Below are 12497 nucleotides of genomic sequence, written 5' to 3' on the forward strand. Positions count from 1 at the left end.
GATCAGTGCTTGGGCCTCAGCTATTCACAATCTATATCACTGGATATTGGATGTGGGGACCAAATGTAATATTTCCAAGTTTGCAGATGACACAAAACCTGGTGGGAATACAAGTGGTGAGGAGGATGCAAAAAGGCTTCAAGAGGACTTAGGCTAAGTAAGTGGCCAAGAACATGACAGATGAAATATAATATGAAAAAAATGTGAAGTTATCCACTTTGGTAGGAAAAACTGAAATGCAGAGTATTTCTTAAATAGGGAGAGATTGGAAAGCATTGATGTCCAAAGGAACCTGGGTGTTCATAAGCCACTGAAAGCATGCAGGTGCATAAGTAATTAGGAAGGCAAATGGTATGTTAGCTTTTATTGCAAGGGGTTTTGCGTGCCAGAGCAAAGAAGTCTTGCTGCAGCTGTATAGAAACTTGCTGAGATGACACCTGGAGTAGTGTGTGCGGATGTGGTCTCCCTACCCAAAGAAGGATATACTGGCAAAAGAGGGAACACAACAAAGGCTCACCAGACTAATCCCTGGGATGGCAGGATTGTCCTATGAGGAAGGATTGAGGAGACTGGGCCTATATTCTCTAGAGTTTAGAAGAATGAGAGGTGACCACAATGAAGTGTTCAAAATTCTTGCAGGGTTTAGCAGGATAGATGTTTCCCCTGGTTTTTTGGAGGGGATGCCAGGTGGGGAAAGTGGTCTAAAATCAGGGGACACATTCTCACATAGGCCATTTAGGAACAAGATGAGAAGGAATTTCTTCAGTCAGAGTATGGTGAATCTTTGGAATTCTCTACCCCGGAGAGCTGTAGAGGCTCAGTCATTGTGTATGTTCAAAGCAGAGGTCAATAGATTTCTAGATACCAATGACATCAAGGAATAAGGGGATAGTTTGGTAAGATGACACTGAGGTAGAAGATCATCCATAATCCAGTTGAATGGTGGAGCAGGCTCGAGGGGCTGAACAGCCAACTCCTGCTTCTAGGTTCCCATGTTCCTACATCTGGTGAGGATAGGTTCAGACTTGACTATGATTAGCAAGAGTCATCACAGATGGTTACACATGATTAAAAGAGCATTTGCAGGTAATATTTTATGTCTGTATCCTCCTCATTCTATGCATGTCATTATAGAAGGCATGAATATCAGGCTCTACCAACCATCATGAGAAACTAGCTACATGCAAGAGAAGGAATGCTGCCAATTTTCCCTGCATAAAGCTAAAAACACTCAACCATAACAGATGAATAAATGGCATGAGCAGACGACAAAGATATTAACAGACACTGAACTAGGTCGTGTGAAAAAGACTATAGCCAAAATTGTCCGGTCCTGTTGATGGTGGGCAGCATGGTGAAGGTGAGTGTGCAATATGGCAAGGTCACCAATAATTGGTTTTACACCTTCATGAAATCAGTTTGCGATCATCCACTCCACCCGTCAATGGCGGGCCACATTTCCTGCCAACATCGGGAACTTACTTTTAATGCATTTACATCTCATCATTGTGGCCACACGCCAGAATCATCCTCACGTCAAATTTACCTCTCATGTCAGCATGACTTCAGAACGCCGTGATTTATTACTGCCTTTAAAAAGAAAGAGTGCACCTGGTGAGCTGAACTTCAAGGGGACCTCAGAGGGGAGTGCACACAACCTTGCGCAGTGCTCATGGGGGTCGCCTGTAGGGCATCAAGGAAGAGGCATTCGGGTGGGGGCAGTGGGTGAGGAGCACAGGCTTTCAGTGCAGTGTTGGGGCAAAGCAGCACAGACTGAAGAAGATACATAAACACATACAGCGGTAGAGGTGGGGTGGGGAGGATGAGGACAGGGGAAGTCACCATACACTTAGAAGAGCTTGTCAAAAAGAGAGTGAGCATTCGTCCACAGGTGAGACCATTCAGCAGCAACTCCTTTGACATGCTTGAAGCTTTTCTGTCCCCTCAGGCAATACAAAAGCATGAATGCGCCACCAAATTCTCCAGAATTTTTCACCCCTCTTGCGCAGACTACAAATCAACGTGTGTGCTTTAAGGGGCTGCAGAACAATTGGATGGCTGAGCAAGTTGTAGAATCCCCTTGCAAAAGGTGGCTATGGTCCAATCACTGGTAGAAACACTCACAGCTCCTTGCAATGTTTTTAATCAAAGTTTGGACAGTATACCTCATGGTTCAAGCTAACAGCGCAGCCTTGCAGTACAGGTTAGGAGAATGCCTGTGCCCAAGCTGAGAGCACAGTATGCAGTTCAGTGGCCAAAGCAGCTGCCAATTGGTCAAGTGTAGTGAGGTGGAGGTGGGTGGGGTTTTCAGACAGCCATAAAGTGCACTACACACTGGCCATCCAAGTGGTGGCCAGCACTCTCCGGCATGCGTGAAAGGGCCTTCAGGCTTTCAGGCTTAACCAAGGTAGGTCCTTGGGACGCACATGCTAATCTACATGTCTTTCTCCTTGATCTCACAGGAGGAGAACATCAGAATCATGGAGTTGATGATCCAGCAGCATGCCTCATGCTTACAGGGAGCAGAAAAGAAAGGAAAGTGACGGAGATGTCTGGCTCGCCAATGGGAGGAGTACCACCCTCACGATGAAGGCGTGACAGGGCCTCCTGCACGCACAGCTAAAGATCTGCAGCAAGCCATTGTTTGTAGGCGCCTCACTAGGCCCAGGCTCTATAAACGGCAATTGTCATTTCTGCAGCTAACTGAGAACCCGTGTCAAGAGGGGGAGGGGGATGGGGACAGAGGGTAGGAGACGTGGCAGCAGACCTCCACGTCATCCAAAAGGCATTCCAGGGATGCATCACTGAATCGGGAGCCTGCACTCTTCTTGGCTTTGGGGGCCACATCTTAATTGCAGCAGTCCTGGGCTGCAAGCATTGAGAAGTGTGTGTGCGCGGTTGCAGTTTAAAAATGGCGCCCGGAGGAAGTGGTGAGGTGACAGCGTGGTGGATAAATGGGAGGCAGGCTGCTGGCGAACTGGCATGTTTCCCATGACTGCATAATTTACGAGGTGGGAAGGGGATGATATGGTATGAGAATCCATCATTGCAGCCGGCAGGTAAAACGTCTTTTTTCACGTCGGCTACCATATTTAGTGCAAGTCTGGGACAAGTCCGTCCTGTGTTTCACCAAAATGAAGTGATTGAGATATTTTCTTAATGAAGATAGTTTGCATTGCTGATCATCCCTTTAAAAAGGAATGCCAGATACATAAGACAGTTACAACAGCCCACTGGTTGAGTCAAGATCCTAGTTCAATACTTATTAGGTCTTCACAACCTATAATCTGACAAAATTAATTTTATCAGAAACATTACATTTGGAACCAACCTTCCAGTTGGTAAAAAGATTTTTAAAAATCTGTTCTCCTTCTCCCAATCGCTACCAGTGATCCCTGCTGGAAGACATTCAGAGGACATTTGCTGACTTCCAAGCAGGATTTGATAGCCTGGCTACCTTTGTCTAGCTTATTCACAAATAATGGTCAGTTGGGCAAGGTATCCGAGAGTGTGTAATGTCTAGTGCTGGTACCCAACACTTCCACAGAAATCAACATTTCCAAAAAGGAAGAAGTAAAAAGGAAAAAAAATGTATATATGATCAAGTACTTTAAGCTAAAATTTACCTAATCTAAATCATGCATAGCATAAGAACTAGGAGCAGGAGTGGGGAAGTCAGCCCTCGAGCCTGCCCTGCCATTCATTACGATCATGGCTGATCTCATTTTGGCCTCAACTCCAATTTCCCACCCTCTCCCTTTCAACCCATTACTAATTAAAAATCCGTCTATCTCCTCCTTAAAGTTACTCAGCGTCCTGGCGTCCACTGCACTCCGAGGTAGTGAATTCCACAGATTCACAACCCATTGAGAAAAGTAATTCCTCCTCATCTCTGATTTAAATCTACCACCCCTCAGCCTAAAACTATGGCCTCTCTAGAATACCCCACAAGGGGAAACATCCACTCCATGTCTACCTTACCTATCCCCTTTAGCATCTTATATACCTCAATTAGATCTCCTCTCATCCTTCTAAACTCTGGCGAGTATAGGCCTAAACTGCTCAATCTCTCCTCATAAGACAAGGCCTGGAATCAATCTAGTAAACCTTGTCTGAACCGCCTCCAGCACAACTACACCCTTCCCCACGTAAGGGGACCAAAACTGTGCACAGTACTCTAGGCATAGTCTCACCAACGCCTTGTACAGTTGCAACAACACTTCGCTATTTTTATACCCTATTCCTTTAGCAATAAATGCCAAAATTCCACTTGCCTTCCTTATTACCTGCTGTACCTGCGTACTAGCTTTCAGCGATTCATGCACAGGGACACCCAGATCCCTCTGCACTGAAGCATTCTGAAGTTTCTCTCCATTTAAGTAATAGGTCACCTTTTTATTCTTCCGGCCAAAATGGATAACCTCACACTTATCTGCGTTAAACTCCATCTGCCAAATTTTGGCTCATTCACCTAAACCGTCCATATCCATTTGTAAATTTCTTATTTCTTCATTGCAACTTACTTTCCCACCTCTTTTGGTGTCATCTGCAAATTTAGCTATAGTACCTTCTATCCCTGAATCCAAGTCATTAATATAGATTGTAAATAGTTGGGGTCCAAGGACCGAACCCTGTGACACCCCACTAGTTACAGTTTGCTGTCCAGAAGAAGACCTATTTATCCCAACTCTCTGCTTTCTGTTGGTAAGCCAATCCTCGGTGAGCTTATCTTGTGCATTCATCTTTTGAGCAGCACCTTATCAAAGGCCTACAAAGCATACAAAACAAACTTGCTTCATTCCCACAGGCTTTAGAATAAAACCAAAAGACTGATTTTTAATTGGAGCAACGAGGAAGAGGGCCATTAAACTTCAGCAGGTAAGCATAAAGAGCAAATATAACTGCAAATCCTTACCTTCGGCACTGGACCTCTGTTGTTTTTGCTTCTCTGAGCTGCAGCTTGGCAAGCTTGTCCAGCAGGAGCAGGTCTTTCACTACACTCACCCGACACTGCATTCACCACATTGGGTGGCTGGAAGGATGCAGTGTATGGTGCAGGAAAAGGAGAATAAAAGCCCACCATTGGTGTGCATGGTGCTGGCATGAGCTGGTAATATGCATAATCTGTAGAAACAGGAGGCTGTGGAGTTGGCAATATGGGATAGGCAAGGTATGGCCCTGTCGAGTTTGGATTCGCTTGCTGCCACCGAATATCACCGTTGTAAACAGGCAACTGCCTGTAATATAAATACAAAGAAAAACATGAGCGTATAGATCTGACTTAAATGATTTAAACACACACACACACACACACACACACACACACAAACACACACACACACACACACACACAAACACACACACACACACACAAACACACACAAACACACAAACACACACACACACAAACACACACACACACACAAACACACACACACACACAAACACACACACACACACACAAACACACACACACACACACAAACACACACACACACACACAAACACACACACACACACACAAACACACACACAAACAAACACACAAACAAACACACACACAAACAAACACACACACAAACAAACACACACACACACAAACACACACACACACAAACAAACACACACACAAACAAACACACACACAAACAAACACACACACAAACAAACACACACACAAACACACACACACACAAACACACACACACACAAACACACACACACACAAACACACACACACAAACACACACACACACAAACACACACACACACAAACACACACACACAAACACACACACACACAAACACACACACACACACACACACACACAAACACACACACACAAACAAACACACACACAAACAAACACACACACAAACAAACACACACACAAACAAACACACACACAAACAAACACACACACAAACAAACACACACACAAACAAACACACACACAAACAAACACACACACAAACAAACACACACACAAACAAACACACACACAAACAAACACACACACAAACAAACACACACAACTCGGCACCCCCTAGAATTGTTGCCATGAGTTGAAAGGCAAGCAGTTAGAGCATTAGAGGCCGTTAAGCCTAGGCATCATTCACAGTCCCAACAGGACTAGAGATTAATTCTCACAAGGTTTCTTTCCTCTGCCTTACGCTCTTTCCCTGCCCCCTACCCAAAAACAGAACATACATCCTCGTCTACATGTTTGCATTTCACTCTCCACGAAAGGTAACAGTCAATGGCTTACTGCACCTCATCTGCCAGGCCCACCTGCTGCATGAATTGAATACATTGTGGCCTATGTTGGTAATGCAGAAACATTTGAGTGACTCCGATTTTGTTCATTTCCACCAGTCCTTTTCTAGTCTTAACTGCTCCATCAGTTGGTGCTGTTCTTCTCCGATAAAAATCACATTTAATAGAGTGATTGTTGAATTCGCTAACTATTTTCAATAGCTCCTCTGCCACCAAGAAAGTTGATACATTGACCCGTACGGCAGGAGCTTCCACTAAATTCAGTGATCCTATCAGTGATCCAAAGCCTGCTTCCCTTCCAGCACAGCACCGGACTTCCTTCATGCATAGAGTTGAAGAGTTTTTAAACAGTGGTGAACCATAATTACTTTGTGAACATGTTAGCACAGGCAGCATGAAACAGACTGCTGATGCTCATAAGTCTCTATGCAATTGGTGCTGTGCTGCTTCTTGGTAACAACCTCTTTTGCTGCTCGGCATCTCTCATCCTAGACCTTGTTTTTATTCTTTTGTGGGATGTGGGCACCACTGGCAAGCGTAGCATTCACTGCCCATCCCCAACTGTCCTTGAGATGGTGGTGGTGAGTCACCTTGAACAGCTGCAACCCCACTAGTGCAGGTACACCCACAGTGCTGTGAGGAAGGAGTTCCAGGGTCTTGATCCCGTAACAGTAAAGGAATGGTGGCATAGTTCCAAGTCAGGGTGGCAAATGGTTGGAGGGGAGTTTGCAAGTGGTGGTGTTCCCATGCATTTGCTGCTTTTGTCCTTCTAAAAAGTGGCAGAGGTTGCACGTTTGGAAGTAGGGTAGGGGAGTTGCTGCAGTGCATCTTATATATGGTACACACTGCTGCCACTATGTGTTTTTTTGGCAGGGATGTTGGAAATGAACATTTTTTTCATCAAGATTTCTTTTCCACAAAGGGGTCACTGAAACCTTTGATACAACAAAAAGTCTTTTGAAACAAAAAGTGGTTAACAGGTTGAAGTTAAAAAAAAAATCAATTGGTTTTCATAGAAACATAATAAAAGAGTGTCATGATTCCAGATTCAAAAATCAAGAGCACCAGTACAGTCAAGGTTTAAAAATAATGTACGGTGAATACACTGGGCCACACTATGTCTGTCAGGAGTCTATGCAGCATTGAAAGATGATTCTTCTGACTAAAAAGTATTTTAATTGTATCTAGTCAACTCATTATTTGAGCCCCACTGATCTGGCCAATGCTCCAAATGACGCTGCATCACAGGTTTATGCCATTCAGGTGACCTATTTTCCAGCAGAGAAAGTATGCCTACAGACACAGACCTGAAGAGTGTTGACACTTTGAATCTCAGCTATTCACATTTCATTTTGGGGTCTAGGGATACTTTGCCTGCTGTGCTGCAAGACTTGTTAATCTTTGTTTGAATTCGGTATGAAATCATTGATTCTATTATGGCACTGAGAAACAGTAACTAAAATTGGTTCTTTTAAAGACTACTTGTAAGCATCAGCCTATTATAAGGTATTAATATGTTCCAAACAAACTATCCCACTAGGAGCCTGCTTCTGAAATGCTTGCAGCTTTATGGTGTAGGGCATTCCAAATCCTCTCAACCTGCAAGATGTGCAGGAGTATCAGATTGGTGTTTTTCCCCCTCCCTTCTTTCTCCCCCACCCAAACAGGAAAAAAGGCTGGTATTGATATCTTTTGACATTTGTTGTCCGGTTTTACTTTTTCGGACAGTCTGTGCAGAAAAAATTATGATCCAAGTGTGATTTTATACACAGATTCATGAAAACACAGTCCAAGATAACAGTCTATAATGGTCTCTTACTGAAACCTATGCATTCCAACTAATCCAAAGTTTGTAACAAAGCTCACTAGATGACGTTCCACAATTAACTAAAACAGGTGTGATGCTGAAAAACTGACTTTAAAGTTTAAGCATATAAATAACAACTTTGACTAGAATTATGCATAGGTACATGTTGATTCTTATACCTATACTCACCTATTAGCTTGGTTTTCTTGTACAAAGGGGTAACAGGTTATCAAGTAGCTAGGTATAGGAGGAGCTTCAACACCACTACCATTTCCATCATTAGGAAGAGCCATAGGAACAAGTATGTCAGTACCCTTCTTCTGGGGTATAAATGGCTCTACCTCTGCTGAAAGTTGGGTATCCTGAATAAAATGGGGAGGAAACCCATTACTGAAAAATAAATTAACAGCAGCTAAAAATCTCTCACACACACACTTTCAACAGCCTTCACAACAGTGGAAAGTACAAAAATGGTGGTATTCAACCATATCTGCATGTTAACAACGATCTATGATTAGTATGGCTTAAAAAAGTTTTGCGCATTGAATAATCATGTATAGTTAGTTTAATTAAATTATGCACTTAACACCGTTAAAGGAAAATGCAACATTAGGGTACAGTTTTGCAAGAAGCAAAACATTTATACACCAAATGACAAAAGTTATTCATTAATGTCTCTATTCCTATTAAGTTAAGTGAACATGCAAGCAATAAAGATGCAAGTGAACCAGGATCAGCAAGAGTAAAAATAAACTGCAGGTAATAAACTTCCAATAATCATTCCATTTTTGATTTTTCAAATAACCAGATGGGTATCTCAGGAGTACAGAAATTCATCACCATGATACAAAGCTTACTCATCAACACATGCCTAATCCAGGATTGTGAAACTGAATCACCCTCCAAGGTCATGATAAGCCAGAGTTCTTTTCCATGCAACACTTCCCCTGTTACTAAAGTCCATCTCAGATTGGGTCTAGACCTCACATTTGCATTTTCCCCCCCAAATTGCCCCATTGAGATCAGAAACGCATCTGAAAAAGGAAATAAAAGCATGATGTGTCAAATTTCTGTAATGACATGGGTATCCTACCTCAGTATCACTTCAGCACAGCTGAACAAGAGCTGCTGCTGCTCTCCTAACTTAGACTGGAAAAGGCTCACTGGGGACATTAGCTGATAGGGCAGTCGCCTTTTATTTTTAAATGTAAAATACTGATAATCTTTTACATCTTTGAATTCAATGTTTAATTTTGAACATGAATAACAATAAATATAAAAAATGAGATATATTAAACTTACTCACATTTTATTAACTTGCATAATTATACAGTACTTAAAATCGATTTGAAGTCTGTAGCTACTCCAGTTAAGTATAGCTGTCACATACTGCACAATGCAAGTCTATTTTGAGACCAAAGCTCCTTTGTGGCAAAACTGACATTATAGAAATGTTAGTTCCAACATAATTTGGTCCCCATTATGTCACTAGACATTCTTGTTCATCTGCAAAATTATGACTTACAACAATTAGCTTTCCTCCACAGTGGAAAGATCTCAATTTCAGTTGTTCTATATGGCAAGGCAGATGGGGAGGATCAAAAAAATGCTTTAAGCGCCAGAGATAATTCAAACTCGGTAGGTCAGAGCATCTGGTCTCTCATCGGTTTAGTTATGCACTGTTGGTGCCTCTTTCCTTTAAAAAAAAATGTTCTCCCTCTTTTCTTCTTTCCTTTCAGGCATTCACTCATGGGATGTGAGCGTCACTGGAAGGGCCAACATTTGTTGCCCATCCTCAATTGCTCTTGAAGAGGTGGTGATGAGCACCTTTTTGAACCTTTGCAGTCCATGTGCTGTAGATAAACCCACAGTGCTGTTAGGGAGTTTCAGGGTTTTGATCTAATGACAGTAAAGGAACATCAGCATAGCTCCAAATCAGCATGGCTTGGAGGGGTGCTTGCACACAGTGGTGTTACCAGGCATCTGATGCCCTTGTCTTTCTAGGTGTTAGAGATCATAGGTTTGCAAGGTGCTATCTAAGGAGCCTTGGCAAGTTACTGCATTGCATCTTTTAGATGGTCATTGTGCGCAGATAGTGGAAGGCGCGAAGTTTTAGGTTGACATATGGGGTGCTGATCAAGCAGATTGCTTTGCCCTGGATGGTGTCAAGCTTCTTGATTGTTTTTGGAGCTGCACTCTGCTGGGTAAGTGGAGGATATTTCAATACACTTCTGACTTGTGGCTTATATTTAATGGACATGTTTTGGGGAGTCAGGAGGTAAGTTACTTACTGCAGAATTCCCAGCCTCTGACTTGCTCTTGTGGCAACGGTATTTATATGGCTAGTCCAGTTCAGTTTCTGGTCAATGGCAACTCCCAGGATGGATTTAGCAATGGAAAAGGAAGATTTTCTCGTATTGGAGATTATCATTACCTGGTGGCAGGGTCGAGTGCAGTCTGCTCTATCTGACCTGGCTGCCTGAAATGTTAAATCTCCCAGCACTAAAATTTTAAAAATATTTGATGCAGACATTCTAGGTTAGATTAGGTGATGTTATTGGTTAATGTAAAATAACAATGACATTAAGTCAGATTGATGGATTCTCCAATGAATTATGGATGCTAATAAAACTGATATGATAGTACAAACTGAGACGTAGCTCATTTCCAACTTGTAGAACAACAATTGTGTGTGATAACACAAACCACATGTGGAGAATTCTAGTACAAAATCAGCTCAGGTTACAATTTAAGATTGTAAAATTATATTGTCTGTAATTTAATATTTATAGTTCCAGTACTGAGCTATGCGTGGTCTGAATCTGGTTAGTTATTCAGCATAAAAAATATACTTGGCCAGGCCATTAATTGTACAAAACTGTCCAAGCAGATGGTATTCTTAAGATGGCTTCAAGGTGTGACTGAAAGACAAACGTGACATTACACCATAGCAGTTTACAGCAAAGGATGCAACAATTTACTCCATTCAGTGTTGGATCTTTGCTACAGTAATGCAAAACTAATCACGCTCCCCAAAGCCATGTATCTTGCTCTGCTTCAGATGCTTATCTTTTCCAACAAAAGATCTAATAATCTCTGCCTCAACTGTTCCCTGTGGTCCCTGTGGCACATCACTTAATGCTACAGCAAATCAATGCATGAAAGAACTCTTAATCACCTCTCCTTGGTCTTTTTTTAAACTGATGACACTGCATCATTGAATTCCCAACCTGACAGAAGAGTAACTCCCTATTCAATTGAAAATAAATTCATAATTTTAAAATTTGCTATTTATGTTCCTCTTAGATTTGTGATTCAGTAAATAGTCCCTGTGCATGAAATCTCACTAACTACAGCTTTCCATTTCCAGTATTAACCTATATATTCAAATTACTTATTTCTAGAAACAGTCAAAGAAATGAGATTGTGTGCTAATAAGTTGCTATATTTGCTAGCAAGGCAACAAAAAGACTAAGGTCATGAAACAGTTATTATTTGTCTCCTTGTTAAAAACAAAGATTGAATCAATAAGGACATTGCAGATTGTAGTTTTTTAATATCTATCTCCAAATAAATGGCATATTACCATAATGTTACTCACTTAACACAGAAATTAACAAGGTAGACATGGAAATCCTACCACTGTGATATTGAACACATAACTGAAAGTGAGCAAAATCCGCAAAATGGCAAATGCTTTCAGGTGACATGGTGCACAAGGTATCTTTTGTCCTTTTTTTTTTAAAATAAGTTGCACAGGGGTGCAAGTTCAAGGGTAGTGTTGTGGATATGGTATTGGTTTAACAAATCAGACTGTAATTTCAAATCCCACAAGTTATAAACTTAAGTTCAATAAAATTAGTTAATTGTGGGCTAGCGCTAAAAGAAAATTGATAATAAAAGCTTCAAGATTGTCATAAAACTCAACTGGAAGCAAACCTCCATCCTTGCGTGAACTGGCTTAGACACGACATCAGTCCCACTATACATGGTTGACTTTTAATGCCCTCGGAAATTACCTAAGCTTCTCAAGGATTGCAGTAGTTTGAGGAGAAGATCCATCAACTTCTTAGAACAATCAATGACAGATAATAAATGCAGTTTTGTCAGTGTTGTCCTCTTCCCAAAAGGGAAGTTAAAAAGCTGATTGCAAGTGGGGGGAATGTGCAACAGCTACAATTTGTTCTGGTCACATCATCTGTAAAAATAAATGGACGTTCAGGAGAGATAAAAAGTCATGAGCTACCAAAGTGTGATGGATCAACCATTGATTACAGTAAGAAAAAAGACCTCTAAATATCACCTTACAGGGATTGTTTAGTTGAATTGAAATACTCGTGACTAGCTGGTGGATTTGGGAAAATATTTTGTGAAGCGCAGTTTATAAACGGGTTAGCCTTACATTATGTAAAA

The 12497-nt window shown here is 41.6% G+C and overlaps 1 protein-coding gene across 6 annotated transcripts in view; it reads right to left on the reverse strand.

Annotated features, from left to right (window-relative positions):
• Nucleotides 1-12497, reverse strand: part of secisbp2l (SECIS binding protein 2-like) — a 64589-nt gene that overhangs the window by 31983 nt on the left and 20109 nt on the right. For 4 of the 6 annotated variants that reach the window (XM_041174861.1, XM_041174860.1, XM_041174862.1 and 1 more), the window contains 2 exons: nucleotides 8274-8446; nucleotides 4916-5237 (listed from right to left, as the gene is read on the reverse strand). In XM_041174861.1, coding sequence (XP_041030795.1) covers nucleotides 4916-5237; nucleotides 8274-8446 — 495 coding nt within the window. Of the gene's footprint in view, nucleotides 1-4915; nucleotides 5238-8273; nucleotides 8447-12103; nucleotides 12283-12497 lie in introns of all 6 variants that reach the window. The other 2 variants (XM_041174864.1, XM_041174865.1) reach the window with 1 other exon arrangement.

The sequence above is a fragment of the Carcharodon carcharias genome, chromosome 26 (genome assembly GCF_017639515.1).
Source record: "Carcharodon carcharias isolate sCarCar2 chromosome 26, sCarCar2.pri, whole genome shotgun sequence".
In the NCBI taxonomy this organism is placed as follows: Eukaryota; Metazoa; Chordata; class Chondrichthyes; order Lamniformes; family Lamnidae; genus Carcharodon; species Carcharodon carcharias.